Here is an 18,658-nt window from a genome sequence, read left to right as displayed (position 1 = left end):
ATGCTCATTCATCGAGAGATCATCATCCAACAGGACACCTACGTTTTTAACACATTTCTTCGGAGGAGGTCCCAGTTCCGGTGGCCACCAGTCTGGAGACCAAACTGAGTGGGATTTTCCAAATTAGAGAATCTTTGTCTTTATTTATTTTAAGTTTAAGAAAGTTAGCTGTCATCAATACCGCGATCTTTAACATACAGTTTTTTAATTTAGTCTTAGTAAGTGTTGGATTAGTGTCCATAATTGTGGTCAATTGTGTATCCCTGAATACTCGTTTTCTTTTTGTTGCCACTGGAATGGCTTAACAGGATCAAATTTAGTTTTGTTGAGCTGGATGAACTGCTGCATGCTTATGTTGTAGCCTTTTGCCCTGTTGTACCTACTTGATGGCCCTTGTTCAGGTGTGAAATTGAGTTAAGATGAAGTCCTCTGGTAAGAAGTTCAGAGCTCTCTTCTGTGCCTCCAATTGACAGCTTCACTTTAAGCTTTCATGTCAAGTCTAACTGATGCTGATGAGCTCCCACATGCTTCTGAACTCTCAGTATTTGGGAATGTCAATGTTTAATGCTCTTAGCAGCACGCCTCAATGAAGATGTCAAGTAAGTTAATGCACTCCTTCAAATCCCAAATGCGTTTTTATAGTTTGTCTCATCCTGAGATAGCATCTTCATCAACTCCCCTTTCCCTCTGCTTCAGTTATGAGTACGGTCCAAAACCCAGCATATGGTTCCTGGACTCAATGCTGTCCTCCTATAGGAGTGCACTGTAATAGTAAAGTCATCTTTATGTGGTTCAGTTGCTTACTGTAATAAGTTGGGTTATTGGTTGAGGAGGTATGAGCCATTCTTAATCAACAACCACAATCCTTTTCAGGGTGAGCAGCAGACGTCACTGAATTAACTTGTGCTTATCCCCCTTGTAGCTTTACAGAAAAGCAGTCTGGCTTAACTTGGATGCAAGTGTACAGTGTTTATGCAGCATTGAAACAGTAATAAAGTGAAAACACAACAGAAGAAAAATCCCACAGCAATTTTGAACAAATAGAGAAAAAAAGATAAATGAAATTACATCAAAACAAATTAAATCAAGTCAGTAGAATGCGGTTTATGAATTTGTATTGTTTTAGTGTAAAATAGCACCTAAAAAAATCAAAGTGCCAACTGTGGGTATCTGGTTGCACGAGACTAAGGCAACGTCAAAAGTTGAGGCCGACTGCAGTCAAGCATGGGTCGGATATGTGAGATGGAGGGGGCCTAGCACCCACTTACCTTCGAGCTTAAAAGACAGTTTGAAGAAAAGTTCGCGAGAACTTTGAGTTAAACGAGAGACAAAAGCAGGCGTTGTCCAAGGAGGAGATGTTGTCTTGGAGACGCTGGATGGAGTTGCAGTGAAGGTTTTTACCTTTGAGCTATTTAGAAGTCGAACATATCCAGCGTAACAAAGCTGCAGGCTGTAGCTGATGAGGGCTCCACTAAGTTGGATACTTTTGCCAAGAGGTACTGCTGATTAGGATTTGCTGCTGAGAAGAAAATAGCAAGAGCTACCACAAAGTCAGGCAGGTAGGTCCTAGTCTTTTGTTGGTTCTCAGGGCAGCTTTTAGGGTTAGACATGAGCAGTACCCATAACACCACTTCCATGGGCCTAGGACCTGGGAGTTGAGGAGGTACCACTTAGGGAGGTAGGACCTACTCCAGTAGAGGCCTGGTACTGGGTTCAAGCTCTCAGGAGCTTATGTCCCTATAGCACACACAGGATGCCAGACAACTAACCCTTTGAGTCACTTCTGCTGGTTCTGGTTTCAAGGTGATGGTCCTGTACATCAAGGAGCAAGGGAGGTCTTTGGCAGCAGGGCAGTCCTCTTGGGTGGGGGTGATGGGTCCAGGCAGCCCTTCAGAAGTCATCCACAGGTCCCGGAGTGTACTAAAGAAGTGTTCTACGGGTCCAATATTTATACCAGGTTTCTGTTGTTGAAGTGGGGAGACTCTGGGCTACCCCCACATCTGGTTCTAGAAAGTTCTTCTCTTCTCCTGCCAGGGCTCCAAAATGTTTGGGTTATGAAAGGCTGATAAATTAATTTCTGTGTGCTGGAGGCAAGCCAAGCCATTGAAGTATAAGTGAGGGAGGGAAAAGCCGCACCCCAGCCATCCTGGCAGGATGGCTCATTCTGCCTACATCTAATTGCTTTTTGTCTCACTGTCTGGCAGGAATACACAAACCCCAACGGCAGAGCTATTCATAGTCATGTAAACGAGGACACTGGCATAAGGCACCAAATGGTTAGGGCAAGAAAAATGCCAGCTTTCTAAAAGCGCCATTTTAGAAAATCAGACATTATCATTAAAGAGGATTTTAAAGTAAAATTAATTTGAGTGCGAAGATATTCCTATCTGCTCCCAATCAAAAGTTAGCACTTATTAAATAGTATAGGGTAACCCCATGTTATTCAATGGGAAACCAGGCCTTACAGTGAAACATGTATTTAGGATTGTCTCACTATTGTAACATGTAGCTACACAATCCCTACTTTTTAAATACAATGCACCCTACCCTTTGGCCCTTTAGGGCTACCTCAGAGTGTAACTGATATGTATTGAAAATCAAAGTTTATGTCTGACAAAAGTTTTAATATTGCCGGATGGAAATGAGTTTAAAACTGTGCTACCGACTGCTGTGGAAGGCCTGAGATATGCTTTGAAAGACTACTTTAACAAGTGGTTCAATGAGTACTGCAGGCCCACTACCAGCGAACATGTAGTACCTCTTTACTAGGAAATTACCAGTACCTTAAATGTGCCATTCAGGTGTAGGCCAATTTTAACATGTTTAAGGGAGAGAGCACAAGCATTTTAGCACTGGTTAGAAGCAGTAAAGTGCATGGAGTCCAAATGCCATAAAAAACAAATTAATTAAACAGGAGGGATGAAGGCACAATGTTTGGAGGAAGACCATACCAAAGTTGTCCGGTCTAACATTTACAATGGAGATCAAGCCAACCTTGCAGACTGAAATCTTGCAACTTGGACCGTCAACTATTGAGCCCTTACGGCTCTTTAATGCGACTCCTACAGGCCTTTGTGGCTACCTTGTAAAACCTGTGTTTAACACCACCTGTGACCCACACACTTGTTCTGTGCCAGAGCCTGTCCCTGGGGGCCTATCCTTCCTGACACAACATCCGACTCTGGACAGTCTTGTAGTTCACGCTTTGCAAAGCAGTACTTTTCCCACTGCTCTTCCAGTTAGGGAATCCAAAAAGATTGCTGCTATTGGCAAAGGTGTATCTTCTCTCTGTTTGGTTAGGCATTCTTTCAGTTCTATATGTTAATTAGGCTGTTAAACGATAGGACAGCTATCCTTAATCTTTTGACTTCTGTGGGCCCTCAGTTAATCACTACTGGAATCTGGTGCCCTTAGTCATTATTGGAAATTCAGTGAGCATTGCCTACGTTATTTTGCAGTTTGAACCACAAAAAAATACACAATTACGGAAACAAGTGTTTCTAAAACAAAAACACAAATGATTAAATATTTTAGATAATTCAAAATCAAATATAAAAAAATATGTTATCATTTCACTGAGAAAGCTGGTGGTTTTCTAAATTCAATTGAGGCTACCCACTGTCCATACTATATTCTGTTTGTTTCACTTCTACAAATCAATCTGAGGATACCAACTTATTTTTTGCCTCTAATTAAAAATTCCTTCATATTTACTTAACGTTTTTAAATTTTAGATGTTTTTTCTTTTTTTATATATTCATTATTAATTTGATATTCTTTAATTTTCTAGTCGCGGACCCACTGAGCAGATGTTGTGGACCCCACGGGTTCCCTAGATCACAGGCTAAGAACCACTTCTCTAGGACATAGACAGTGGTATCGTTCGCGTTCTCCAGGGGGGCTTTTGGTCTTCATTTGTTCAAACTGTACATAACAACCAGGATGCAGCCAAATACATCCTTGAGGGCTCTCTTGACAGTACAGACCTTCAGGCGTGATATGGGCGCTAGCAGCGTTGTCAGATGATATGCTAAGATGCGTGCTTCTGAGTTCTCCAGTAGTGTTGGATGTCATTAGTGAATATCCCACGCTCTTCAGAGGGAAGATGGATTTTGGCACTGGAGCAGTTAAGGATAGTCTGGCCTCCGTCTACTCCCGGAGCTATATTTGCCTGATTTCTAATTTCAACAATGGTACTTTACTTTCTGGGAGGTACTTATGGGTCTTTGCCTACAGACCAAGCCTTTGTATTGCTCCAGAAGGAAAGGTGGCAGCAGAAGCCATGGCCACCAGCAGATGTAATAGCCCTCATCGATCTCTCGGCAACAGCTGCACACCACTGCTTCAGTTCCTCATTCAATGTCTTGTCGAACCGGTAGGCAGCATAATCTGATTTTTCCTGCAAAGCTGGCATTAATTTGCTTTGGATCGCTGCTTTTATATCCATCACAACATATATTGCACAAGTTTTTGGTCGGATAATCATGCCACCATCTTACCCAGCAAAGTCCAGAGTCTACTTGCCAATAGTACCATCAAAGTGGTAGCCATTGTGAAGAGGGGCACGGTATATTACCCCGATCTATCTTGGTCCATAAGTAGGAGGGGGTGTATGCTGATATTGGATCTCAGGCTTTCATTTGTCTTATTCTGGAAGAACTGGCTTGGTTCCTTGGGCTCCAAAAACTGGATGGTGTCCTTGATTCCAGGACGTGTACATTCATATGCTGATCCTGCTGTTCCACAGGCATTCCTTCAGTTTGTTGTATGGTCGGAGCACTTTGTTCACTATCTTGTCCTTCAGTCTTACCATAGCCCTCTTAGCATTCATGAAAGTGATGACAATAGTTGTGGCTCGTCTTTACAGGTCCAGAATACATGTATTCTTGTACCTTGAAGACTGACTTCTAAAGCTGGGCTCACCTTAGTCGGTCTTACACCACTTGAGAACAACAGTTATAATGCGGAATACCTTCGGGTTCTCGATCAACATGCCAAAATCCCATCTTCTCCTGTACAAAGGATACTCTTTTATTTACAAATTTTCATTTTTTAAGGATCTTTTTGGGAACAGTCTTTCAAGCCCCTTTTGCCTCCACAATGAGTCTGATACTTTCAGGCTATGTTCTGATGCTTTAGGCTTGTGTCTTGGTCCTGTTCTGGATAGCTCAGAGTCTTCTTGTTTTCTTCATATTCCTGGTGCCTCATGCCACATTGGCACATTCAAGCTCTGTATTCAAACCTTCGCCATTAATTAGCCCAACAATGTGGGTGCCTCTCAGACAGTATCCATATATCCAAAGAGGCAGCCAGAACCTTCAATGGTGGATGGCAGATTCCTCCATAAAATTCTGCCTGCCCCATTTGGAGCTCGTGGTAAAGACAGATTCTCTATCTCTGGACTGAGGAGGTCAACTGGATGAGAGGAACATCAGAAGCCTCTGGTCTATGATGGAGCATAATCCTCTATTAATCTCCTGCAGCTGTGGGCTATCCTTCCGGTCGCAAGGTCTTTCTGCCTCCATCAGGTGCACTTTGGTTCAGGTTCTAACTGACAACAGCCCTATCATGTACAGAATCAAGTACAGCACTTTTGGGTCCCGTGTTCTTTCAGGCAGCAATGATGCTGTGATGGTTGGCTAGATCTTCATGACAGTGAGTGAGCACAGCACAAAGGGAATTTGTCTGATTGTATCCAGACTTCGGAGCCAACTGCAAAAGATCTGCAGTGGTGGCAACTGGACCAGCACTGGGTTAATGGCAGACACCTCTCCTTACCCCATCTGGGTCTGACGGTGACCCCTAATGCATAATTCTGTGCTGAGGAGGACATCTGGGAAAGTTGGAGATCAGAGGCTTCTGGCCTCCAATGTACCTTAGACTCCACACCTGTTTGTTGGAGTTGAGGATGATTTGCTTGCCGTTGAAGCTGTTCTTGCCCCCCCCTCAGAGAAAGGCTGTTGCAGGTGCCCACAAAGAACACCAAAGGCATGTGAAACTGCAACAAGCAGGGTGGAGTGGCATCTTGGGTCTCGTGCCAAGAGTGTCTACACCTCTAGAAGGGGCTAGCCCATCAGAAAATGTCTTTGGTGGTGAACCACCTGGTTAGATCCCTAAACACCAGGGTGGACACATTTAGTCACAGGCGCTTAGTGGATCACAAACGGCAGTTGTACCCGGAGGTGGCTCAGGTGTCTTCCATCAGTGAGGAGAACCTTTTTTAGATCTTTTTGCCACTGTGGTGAATGCGCCTCCTGAGCACTTTCACATTTTGGAATTTCCAAGGCAGCTCTCTTTAGGAAACACATTCTGTCTAGAGTGGAGTTTTGGGCTTCTGTTTGCCTTCTACCACTGACTCTCCTGAGCTCTGAAGTAAATCGGGTTCAACAGGACCCAAGTAATCCTAGTGGAACCAGATTGGGCCAGTAGACTGTGGTACCTGTAAATCCTGGGCATGAAAGTTTCTCTTCTGATCAATTTGCTGCTTTGAGAGGCTCTTCTGTCACAGCAGCAGGGTGGGCATTGTATGCGAGGCTGCACAATTTGCATCTCCATGCTTGGAGGTTGAGCAGCAGCAGTTTACATCCTTCGATCTTCCACCTGGAGTCACTGATGTCATCTTGATGGAACGGCGGCCTTCCTTGAAAATCGGTGTATACCAGTCGTTGGCATACATTTGTGGCTCGGTGAGGCACCTGAAAAGCTGACCCTCTACAAGCTAAGTTGTCTGAGTTATTTTTGGTTGTATTGCCCCTGCCAATCAAGGACTTGATTCTGGCTCTATTGCAGGCTATTTGTTAGTTATTCCAGCTTTTTTTCAGTGGCTGGATCGGCCTGCCTTATTTGTCACCTGTTCTAATGATATTTTTGAAAGAATTGTTTTGCAGTATGAATCCTTTTCTGGATTTACATCTGTGCATTATTCTGCCATCTAGTATTTGGGTCCGGAATTGTCTCTGCCTTTTTTTTTAGTTGGCTTCGTTGACCACCATTTGCTGCTAGTTCCTTCTCTTGTGTGTTGTCAAGTGACGTCAGGCGATGCCCCGGAAGTTCCTCTTAGTGGTAGCCATTGTCTGCATGTTTTTATCCTCCGTGGGATCTGGAAGCAAGGGGAGAGGCTCCAAAGTTTCAGAGAAGATTCCCAATGTTTCCCAAACATTTTGATTTTGTTGGCAAAAAAATAACGATGAACGTGAAGGTATTAGTGAAGGAAAGGGACCTCCATCCACGAAACCCGTAAGGGGGCCTTGTTAAAACATCTCACTACGCACATGGACAGAGAATGTGGAACGGTAAGGGACATGGAAAAAACACTTACGTTTTGCCCAAATTGCTAACACAAGTTCACACAACGCGATCCACACGAGGTCTGTAACCTCTTCCTGCCAAGGGACCACAGGGACAAGAACTGCAAGGCTTGCGCCGTATGTGTGTCAAAGACTCATGGTACGACGAAAGCAAAGAAAGGAACATCACACAGCAATGTACAGCCAGGAACAACAGGTATAGCTGAAGGACTTGGGCGTCTCAAGTGACAAAAACGAATAGGTTGCGGCTGCAGAGTCAGGACGTCAAAATCCTCAAGGGGGACGGAGAGAAAAGACGCGTCACAAAGAATACTACCAACGACAACAAAAAGAGGCCAGAAAAGTTAACAAAAAGCCCTCACCCCTCGGATACCAAGGGCCTCGAAGAGAAGACTCAGAAGGCAGCCCAGGTGTTGAAAAAGATGACGACCGAGGGTCAGCTGCGACCAAAAGAATCCCACGGATCCCATACTAGTGGGACTTAAATTTGTATCTTATTTTCAATTATCACCCTTTGAGTTCCTGCACAGTTGTGCATTAAGGCTTTTGACATTGAAAACTATCTCTCTCATCGGCATAACATTATCTAGGTGTGTGATTGAACTGCAGGTTCTTTTGGTAAACCCACCTTCTACAAAATGTTTACAGTTAAGTTGCTGTTGAGGACCTGAGCTAACTTTCTGCTAAAAGTGGTCTCTCCATTTTACATCGGGCAGGCTATCACCCTTCTGGCATTGTTTACCCCACCTCATCCCTTTAAGGGGGAAGAGAGACGTCATTGTTTAGACCCAAAGAGGACACAAAGCTTTTTATGTTGATCACACCCAAAAACATTGGGTGAACAATCAGCTCTTTGTCGCTTTCTGCAGGGCAAAAAAGAGAATGACCGTGCAAAATCTCCCAAATAATTGTTCAATACATAAAGACTTGCTATGCACTGGCAAAGAAGTAGCCTGCAGAGGGCTTGCAGACTCATTACACCAGGTCTAAGGCTGCTAGCACTGCGTTAGCACACAGAGTACGTATCCTGGACATTTGTCAGGTGCCTATGTGGGTCTCTGTGCATACGTTCATTAAGCACTAGTGACTCAAAAGTCTGTTCCATCTCGAATAGCCTTTTGCCAGCTTATTGCCACAGGACTTTTTGGTCTGAGTTAATTCCCCAACCCCTTTACCTTTTAGGGAGGTAATGAACTGCTGTCTCTTTACAAGGAGAGAAACCTGCAGTTACAAGAAACCATCAGAAGAACAAGTTACTTACCTTTGGTAATGCTCTTTCCTATGGATACTCTATCTAACCGTAGATTCCTCGCTGACCTTCATGCCGCCCCTTTCTGTGAACTGGGATTCTTTTCCATTCAAGCCTGTCTGCTGATAGGCTCTGTGTCCTAGGGTGTGTGCAGCCTAAGAAAGCAATTGACATCAGCTAGCATTTGAGTTTTTAGTGTTGACCGTTCAATTATTTAAAACCATTACAGTGAAAAGTAAAAAAATTAAAAAAAGCTAAAAATTGAGACCCATCCCCCCCCATTTCTCGCCCCCCCGCCCCAGCCAATCTGCGAATCTTTAGAGCCCTGTTTCCGACAGTCAAGTCCTGTGTTGCAAAGTCCCTTTTGCCTTCAGCTCCGGGAACTTGATTGTGCTTCGGCAATGGATCAATCGTGCTGGCTCTTCATTGCCCATAAATTGTTACTGAAGCGCATTATTTGCCTGTTATCAGTCTCTGTGTTATACATGCTTATGGTAAAGCACTTGCGCCTAAGGCCAGTCTGATCTGGTGGATACATTTTGCCGCTCTGGCGAGGGAGTGGGTTATTTTTTCCGAGAAGCACCAATCTGATGCCTCCCTGCATGTTCTGATGCCAAGGTCTCTTAAAATGGGGCGGAGCATCATTTGTCACTTGCAGATTAATTTGGGGCAGCAACATAGTAAGTGGAGCCAGGATTCCTTTTGGTAATTGCATAGGCGGCAAGAGGAAGCACCAACTGCACGTGCCCATTCTGGGCTGAAGTCCGACATCAGCAAGCATAAATGGCTCTTTGTATGCAGCTCCTCTTGCCACTTCCAGAGTCGAATGACGTTGACGCAGAGCCACTCAACACCACCTACAAGCGCACACAGGTACTGCTTTAAAGTTTACTGGATCCAGTCTAACACTGGTCACAAGGTAAGGAATCTGGGGTTTTATAGTGTCTCCGCAAGAAAGCATTTACCTTAGGTAAGTAACTTGTTCATTTCTCAAAGTCATTCCATTGTTGCCCATAGTTGCCTGGAATTATGGCCAATGAAGCCAGGGATAGTATTATGCCAGGAAAGGTAGATTGCTGCCATGCATTCCTATGATGTATCATGAATTGGCACCATTGTGCAAGGGTGCAATTACCAGCATATGATTAAACCACCATTGTGTCATAAATGTGCATAATATGTGAAGAATGTTCACAATCTGTCAGTTGTTTCTTTTTCCCAGAAATAGGCATCTTCATCTGCCATATATAAATCTTGGATTTCCGATTTTAGCTCCGGGAGGGCAAAGGGGTGAATGGGTGTGTTTGGAGAAACGGTGGCAGTGCAGGGCTTGTGCTTGGGTGTGCAGTTGGCAGGCCAATGTCCCTCTGGTAGGTTGGGTAGAGTGCAGACTGGTGTGAATGTGCCTCTGTTGGTTGAGGTTGTCTGATGGGCCTGTGGTGAGCAGTGGAGGAGACTGGCAGGTAGGCCTTTTGTTGCTTGAGGAACAGGAATTAAAAGGTCTGGCCGGCTGGGGGATGAGCAATCTGTGGGTTCTCTTCGTGGAAATAGGATGTGGTCAGTAGTTTTTACTGGTGCATTGATTATTGTCAACTTCCTGTCTGGCTGATGGATTCCTTTTTGTTCCACCCGTGCTAGTAGTGCTGTGAGAGGGGCCGTTTTTACGACACGGGAAGCGCTAACTATATGGTTATAATGGCCTCTGTGCCAGTGTTTGGGTCACTGGGCCTACATTTTTTAGGTGCAGAAGGATTCTCGCTACTGGCACTTGGTTCTGGGGTTTTGACATCTTGTCTTCTTAACAGAATGACACTTAAGAGGCTTCCTGCTTTATAATTATCCTCCTGTTTGCGAATAATGTTGTTAAATACATATTTTGAATGATGTTATAAATGTCATGTTGATCTTGTTTAACTAAAAGTGGGCGCTTCAATTTTCTAACTTTGTCTGTTTTTCAGGGCCTAGTTCTACAGATTTGAATCGGCCGATGTACTTGGGATTTGAAAGGGATGTTTTTAAAACCATAGCAGACTACCACGATCAAATGAAGGAGCCACTTCTCACCTTCCAACTTTTTGATGTGTTTGTCAGCATTCTTGGTGAGAGCACGCTTGAAAAAATCTAGAAACTCTGGCTGTCTTTATTTTTTTTAAAAAGAGAAGAAAATGTTTCTTGGCAGTTGCTTACCTTGTGGCCGATGCCTGCAACTGTAGGTGTTTCAAAATTCATACTTTGTAAACTTTTTATGTGCGCATGATTTGGAGCAAATCCTTAAACTACTTCTGTTTGTAAAAATGTTCACTAATTTATAGGATAACCTTAGCTCTATATAAAACCTGCGCCTATTAAACAATGCTTTGGGCCTGCATGGTTCATATGATTTATCTTGTGATATGGCTGCAACTAACATGTGTTTAAGAAACAGTGAATTATTGTTCTTATGGTTCATTTAGATTCAGTAGTCTCATCTTTTACTTTTTAAATTTTCTGTCATCCATGAGAATATATTCCTACTGCTTGTTCTGCGCCGCTCGCCACTGTTCCACCTGTCACGTTCACCTGGTTTCCCACAAGCACATATGTGCACAAGTGTCTTTCGCGTTACGTACACATTTAATGTATATGTGTGCTGATACTGTCCTTTTGCCCAATTTTGACTGCTCCTTGCATTATTCTAACAACCTTTCATGTCTCCCTGTCTTTGCTTTTTGCAATGATTGGGCTTGTGGTGTAAAAGAAATGGCACACTATGTAAAAGCTCCGTAACAGTGTATTCTCATGTGTTCAATAATCTTGTCATACAGTAGTACACCGGTTTATTTGAAGTATTAGACCACATGTTATCACTGACAATGGTTTGTGAGGATATAATTTTTGATTTATGAAATCTGCATCATAAACCTGCAGCACTTTTACTGAAGTATAGTTGGGTGTATATGGCCTCCTCCATAAGAGTTGACTGCTAAAATTGAATAGAATAAGGGATCCACTTGGAAATTAAATGGATTGTTTGTTAAATCCATGATTTCTCCAACGGAGCGTCATTGCGCTTCTCCAAACAAAAAACTTCTTCAATTGCCTACATCTGGAATAGAGACCGAAACTTTGGAAATCCTTTTTTATGAAAAATGTATAAAACATTGCAAAGATTGGAGGACTAAACAGAAATGAACATTTTCTACAGACCTTTGAAGTTTACATGTATCTTTTTTTAGATGCTGAAAGTTATCTATGCAATACTTGGTAAATACAAACACCCATGTTTTAAGAAACAGACTTGCCCAAATTATATTGGAATATATTTCCTTTAGGAAGGTGTTGTGAAAACAAGGGTTAGTTATCTTATTGGTCAGTGAATTCCCGAAGTACATAATTTCAGAGGAGGTTATTTGGAGTGTTTTGGTTGTCAACCAATGAATTTTGATGCTCCAGGTTAAATGAGTCGGTTCAGTTATTTACTTACAAAAACATTTGACTTGTACTCTTGCAGCTTAATGTTGAACATTCACTTTTCTTTAAAAGCGATGACTCATCAATAGTGATTTAATGTTTTGTTTCGAGATGTATCCACTTTGACAATTTGTTAGGCTGAAGATCATCACTTCAGTCTTTCTTCCATCTTCAACATTAGATTTCGCACCCTTTGCTTCTTATGACAACTTCTCTTTTAACCTTTTCTAATTATAAAATATGCATTATGTGCTCTATACATCTCAATGCTCAAGAAAATAGACATGGATTATGTGGACATTCAGAAGGCTAGTATGGATGCAAAGTGACTCAAATGGGTGGCTCATAAGTTATAATCATCATACCCAGTGCTGCGGATGTCTCTTGTCATAGGGCGATAAATAACATGGCAGGGTAACTAACCATGGGCAAAGATGGGGGAGGCATCCTTGCTTCTAAGTCAATAGTGACCGGCAGCTCTCTATCTTTGTGATTTTTGTCAGCTTTTGTATGCGATACATATTTAATTCGAAAGATCCTCATCTTCCATTTAGCCAACTGAAAGCACAAGTCCTTCGCTTCAACAAGTTGGTCTATTGCATCCACCCACCTCCTCAGGGTCTTCTGCATATATCAGGCTGACTAGACTAGTGTCCGAATTGCTCTACTCATTTCTCACAATAGTGCAGATTCCTACATCTGTAATAGATGGTTTCACTTGACTATTCTAGTCTATCTTATCCAGGCTCATTCTCAGCCCATAAGGACACAGGCGAACTGGATTTGCAGGGGTCTGTTTAGAGCTCCTAGATGATTCAGTATGAAGTTCATAATTGCCTTATATGTGGATCTCAATCAGTTTTTGAGTGGTGAAATTTCCAGGCCCTGAACAATCAATCAAAAATGTAGATGTGAATCAAACCATTTGCTAGAGGTGCTGGAGCTTAATTGGTCCGTGATGGGTAATGTATCTTTTTCTACAAAATATTTTTCCAGATCTACAGAGGTGCTGCAGAGGTAGTCGTCTGCTGCCGTTTTATAAACTCTAGAAGAAACGCCAAATAGCCGGTGCATCAATGCCTTCTTCTACCATATTTACTCAGCATCCTAGAGCCAACACTAAGTACCATAGTCTCGTTCAGCAAGGAATAAACTTGAACATAGCCATGACCTTTGTACACCCACATGCTTGGCATCTGCTGTCTTCTGTAACAGACCTGCGCTCTTGTTTACGTTTGGAGGAGAACCCGTTTTGCACTACTACTCAGTCCTCACATTTTGTATGTTTATTCCTAAAGCTCTCTTTCTGGCTTTATTGCTGGCCCCCCTTAGGCTCTTATACCAGTGAGACAAAATCAGTGACACTCCAACCAGTTCCAGTACTCAGAAGCTGACAATATTTGCTTGTTTGCAGACTCCTGGTGGACTGGTACATGTTGGACTTGGGCCTTAGGGCAGGTTCACCCCTAATCTTTTTGCTTTTATTTGTGACCCTGTGTTAGTGATTTTTGGGTCTTGGCGCACTTTTTCCCTGTGCCCCAGAGTAAAGTGCGTGCGTGTAGTATGGCTGGCAGGCCCTCCCATAGGAATGCATGGGGAATGTGTGTGTCCATGTTAGTTCCTGATGTATGGGGAGTGCAGGCTCGAGTTTAGTATGTATGAACTCGTGAGAATGAATGCTGCACAATGGTATGTGCGGCTTGTATGTGTCTAGAAGGGAAGTGCTACTTCTGGACATTGATGTATGTGTGCAGTGAGGATGCTGGAGGGTGATTGGCTGGAGCTGGCTGGCATGCCAGGCTCCAGGAAGTCTGGATGGGTCTGCCCGGTGGTGAGTGTGAGATCAGCATGAGTGATGTGTGGGAGGAGTGCACCTGGGTCCTGGATGGGCTGGGTTTTTCCCCACACAATGCTGGCTCCGCCCCCCTGTGGTGTGTCTAATGACCCTAGCCTCCCCAGTGAATGAAAGGGGTGGTTGGGCCATCAAGGGTACTCCCAAGCCAGCTGCAACTGGTTTCCCCTCACCCTGCACCCTGAAACAAAAGATTTCACAGTATAAGAAGGGGCTGTGTCCCCTTACAATTTGTTCTACTTTGGATCTTGCCAGAGGGGGCTGTTGCTGTTGCTGGGGCCAGGAGGACCGCCACTTGGCTTGTCTCCCTGCCTGGAGACCCAGTGTGCTGGCTCTGGCCCTGCCCTGCCCCCCCTGTCTGCCTCCAGACCTTGCTGGAGCTTTGCTGTGCTTGGGGAGCGCTCTCCCTTGTCCCCAGCGCTGGGAGCGCTTCGTTTTGCTCTTAGCGCTGAGAGCGCTTTATTTCATGCCCTAAGCGCTTGGGAGCGCTTTGTGTGCAGCCGGTGCCCACCCGGCATCTGCCCGTTTTAATTTGCCGATTTTCGGCAGCGCAAGTGCCTACCTCGCTTTATATGTGATTTGGAAGCCGGTGCCCACCCGGCATTGCCCCGTCCTTGGATATTTAAATCATCACGAGGGAGCCCACTCCTCGGATGCTGAGAGCCTGCCTGAGACGAGCCGCCGCGCTGCCCGCGGCGACCCGGAAGTATTGGGCCGGCCGGCCACTCACAGCGCGGCCCGGAGAGGCCAACCGGAAGTCCCGACCCCCCCACCGAGCCGCGAGACGAAGGAAGCAGCCGGCGTGTCCTGCCCACGGCTCCCGATCGAAGGGAGAGCCCCGGGACAAGAGAGAGGAGCCGCCGCAGCCCGAGACAGCCGGTGAGTGGGGCCTGAGAGCGGCCCAAGTGAGAAGAGCCGAGTGAGGCTCTGGGGGCATTACTTGATCCTGAGTCCCCCGTGAGGGACTCCAACGAAGCCCGCAGTGGGATTAGGAGCCCCGGGGCTCCTGGGGGCAATTTGGTTATGTAGAGCCCGAGAGGCTCCCGCCCTAAACGATATTTACGAGCCCCGAGGCTCGAGGGGGCACCTTGATTTCTTTGTTGAGCCTGCGAGGCTCCCGCCTACATTGTTTAGAGCCCCGAGGCTCCCGCCCCCATTTTGATTCAGAGCCCCGAGAGGCTCTGCAGTGCCACAGTTGTTTTAGAGCCCAGAGAGGCTCTAGGGGCATACCATTGTTTAAGAGCGCTGAAGCTCTTTTAAGGCCAGCAGATTTGTTTTACGAGCCCTGAGAGGCTCTAGGGGGACACAGGCAGTCAGGTGGTCAGAGCCCCATGGCTCCCACTCTGTGTTTTGCCCCATTGTGTTCTTGAGCCCACGAGGCTCCAACGTTGGCCAGCAGTATTCACAACTGTCCAGCACTTAGTGGACAGTTGCTACGTTTAGGCTTTGTGTGCTGTGCTGCCTGCGCAGCTTCCCTGACATTGAGACTCAGGGCATTTCAGCCCCTTGCGAGGCCAGTTGGCCTGAGGGACAGTTCTAGTGTTGTGCTACGTGCACCCTGCGCAATTTATGAGTTACTGCTTATGTGATTTCTGCGCAAATGTTCTACCTGCACCCCTGAATGTGTTTTAATGTTTCATGTGCAATTGTTTGTTATTACCTTTGCTAAAAGTGACCTGCTTAGGTGATTCTTTATGTTTTTATTCCCCTTTGCTAAAAGTGACCTGCTTAGAGGAATGTTTGTTTTACCTTTGCTAAAAGTGACCTGCTTAGGTAATTGTTTATGGTTTATTTCCCTTTGCTAAAAGTGACCTGCTTAGAGGAATGTTGATGTGTTATCGCCTTTGCTAAATGTGACTTGCTTAGGTGATTATTTTAGGTTTCCTTCCCTTTGCTAAATGTGACTTGCTTAGGTGATAGGTTTTCCTTCCATAGGTCCTGATGATAAGGTCCTAGTTCCCTGCGTGATTTCCCTACAGCGTTTAGGGTGGCGTAGGAGGTATTTACCCTTTACCAGTAGTTACTGGTTGTATGCTACATTAACTATTTTCTGTGTTACAGTCATTATATGTTTATGTGCTAAGTGTTATACCTACAAGTGTTATTTCTAAAAAGTGCATACCCCTGACAGTGGTCCAGGTGGCCCTGTCCTGTACATAATCCCTTGTAAATCTTGCCCGTGCCTATTGGCACATTGTAAAGTGTGTGTGTGTTATCTAATGTGTTTTTATTATTATAATACAAAGGCTATTTTTGATATAACCTTGTGTGGAGTTTCCTTTGTAGTGGGCCTAGGGTGTTGTCGCTGGGGTGCGCGCGCAAACGCTTTACACATCGCCTCTGAGATTAGCCTTGCTGCTCGCGTCACGTTACCTAGAGGGTGAGCAGGGGTTATCTTGGTGTGTGACTCCCTTGCCCTGACCTTAGAAATGGTGATCCCTGACTGACCTTGGCGCAAGCCTTGGCCAGCCGGAGGTCCTGTTTCTAACAGTACACTTCTTGCCTGACAGCACACTCTGCAAAACCCTTTCCCGCAGAGCTTTAAATAGGTTCCTTAAGGGAACCCCCCCCCCCTTTTTTTGAGTTTGCTGCCTGAAGGAATTACCTGTTACGAGCAGGCCTTATAGGTTGGAAGTAGATCAACATTCATTTTGTAGCTTCCTACCTGGGTGAGAAGCTTTTTCTTGATATTTTGTCCCACCATTTGGGAAGTGCTATCTGGGCCATAATAATGTCTGTACCAACCAGTCCACCATAGGTGCAGCAGCTAGCAACTACTAAAGTAGACCTTGAGTGTGATGTAGGATCACTGTGCTATCAAGTACTTTATAATCCTAATTCGACCAGAAAATCCTTTAGTTTGTCAACAGATGATGGCAGAAATGATCCGTCATGCTTGTGACTTTTTTGGAATCTTTATTTAAAATCTGTTACTGGTTTTTTTCCAGACCATTTCTGCCTGCTGCTTTTTTCTCTATCGAACATTCTGACTTATTTGGAAGATTGTGCCTTCTGGTGGGAGACCTTCAACATTAAGGCAATCAATTTGCATCTTTCTGCATAAGAAACTGTAGCCAAACTAAAGATTTAAATAAAAACAATTTTTTGGTAGTAAAAATAACATTAGACACTATGGGTTCCTGGCTTACTGTGACCATTTGTGCTTTTGGCCAGGGAGGGGTGGTGGTTGGCCAGGGCGGCAGATCACAGGGGGACCCTTGATGGAGGCCAAAAACGTGCTAGAGGGCCAGCATTTGTTTCATGGGGGCATGGGTAGAGCACAAGTACAATGGGATAGAGGTGCATTTTGTGTCCTTTAGGATTCCAAGAAAACATTCCAGCATCTGATGATGCCTGACTGTAGGGAATGCTCAGGAGGTTGTCTATCTATACTAATATAATAAAGAGAGAGCCCAAACCTTTGAGGCGAGTAATCTCAGGAACTACAGCACCAATCCCAACAACCAATACAGCATAGGAAAGGACAGTTGCAGCAGATGGACATAGGCTATACAGCTGGCCACCATATACATTCGAAGGGTAAAAGAACCATAGGGGCAAAGTAGTCCCATGTGGGCGTGGGCGTTCTGCTCGGGGCGTTGTGCTTGGGGGTGTGTGCGTTGTGGTGGGGGTGTGTGCGTTGTGGTGGTGGCGTGGCCATACAGCGATGGGCGCGGCATTCGCTACATGTTATTACTTCCATGTGGCCGTGTGCGTTGTGCTGGGGGCGGAAATCGCGGAAATCAGGTAAAACAAGCGTTTGCAGGGATCCGTTGTGGGCATGTGGGGGCGTGGCCAACGCTACGTGTTAGTACTTCCGTGTGGCCGTGTGCGTTGTGCTGGGGGCGGAAATTAGGTAAAAGCTGGGGGCGGAAATCAGGTATAACAAGCATTTGCAGGGGTCCGTTGTGGGCATGTGGGGGCGTGGCCAATGCTACGTGTTAGTACTTCCTTGTGGCCGTGTGCGTTGCGCTGGGGGCAGAAATCTGGGGGTAGAAATCAGGTAAAACAAGCGTGTGCATTCTGCTGGGGTGGAAATCGGGTAAAACAAGCGTTTACAGGAATGCGTTGTGGGCATGTGGGGGCATGGCCATACAGCAATCGGGGCGGCATTCAACGGGCATTCGGCAGAAAGGGGGCGCGGAAATCCTGCAAAACAAGCGTTCACAGGACTCCGTTGTGGGCGTGTGTATACCCGGACAACGTTGGGACGGGCTGCTAGTAACTAATACAGGGGTGAGGAAATTTGTGACCTGAAATTCTGCAAGGCTGACCTCTCACCCAATGGGATTTGGATGATTCAGTGTTTACCTCTACTTTTATATGATGTGCACTGGTTCCCTTACTTGAAAATCGTCATGTTGTTGATAAGGAGCCATTGTCTATTTGTTCCAGTTCATACCTATTTATTATAATTACCTAGATTTCTCTGCCATAAGTATAGTATCACTGGACTATCCCTTTTGGCCGTTTTTAACCTTTGCTTGCCATTAAACGTTTGCATGCGTTATTGCCTGAAAATACATTTTTATGGCTTTTCGCTTAAGTATGGGTCTTGGGCTTTTCTGTCTTTCAAAGTTATTTTTTGTCACTTTTCATCTTATTTACTTCATGCAGCACTCTCAAGCTTGGTTTCAGTGCCACAGCAAACCAAAGAAAGGAAGCACAGTAAAAATGATGCTCCTCGCACACGACTAATCCCAGATGGACAAAAGATGAACTCCTTACTAAGCTCCAGTCCATCCATCGAAAATCTTATGATCAGTCTAACAAGCACACCATTGCGTTCAAGCTGTGAAG

General features: G+C 44.9%; 1 protein-coding gene across 2 annotated transcripts in view; it reads left to right on the top strand.

Moving 5' to 3' along the window:
* The window catches only part of DEPDC1B (DEP domain containing 1B), a 330,019-nt gene that overhangs the window by 148,700 nt on the left and 162,661 nt on the right, over positions 1-18,658 (top strand). For both annotated transcript variants that reach the window (XM_078675128.1, XM_078675129.1), the window contains one exon: positions 10,515-10,655. In XM_078675128.1, coding sequence (XP_078531254.1) covers positions 10,515-10,655 — 141 coding nt within the window. The remainder of the gene's footprint in view (positions 1-10,514; positions 10,656-18,658) is intronic.

This window comes from Lissotriton helveticus, chromosome 2_1 (genome assembly GCF_964261635.1).
Source record: "Lissotriton helveticus chromosome 2_1, aLisHel1.1, whole genome shotgun sequence".
NCBI lineage: Eukaryota > Metazoa > Chordata > Amphibia > Caudata > Salamandridae > Lissotriton > Lissotriton helveticus.
Note: the sequence above shows the minus strand (reverse complement) of the source record. Positions and strands in the feature narration are given on the sequence as shown.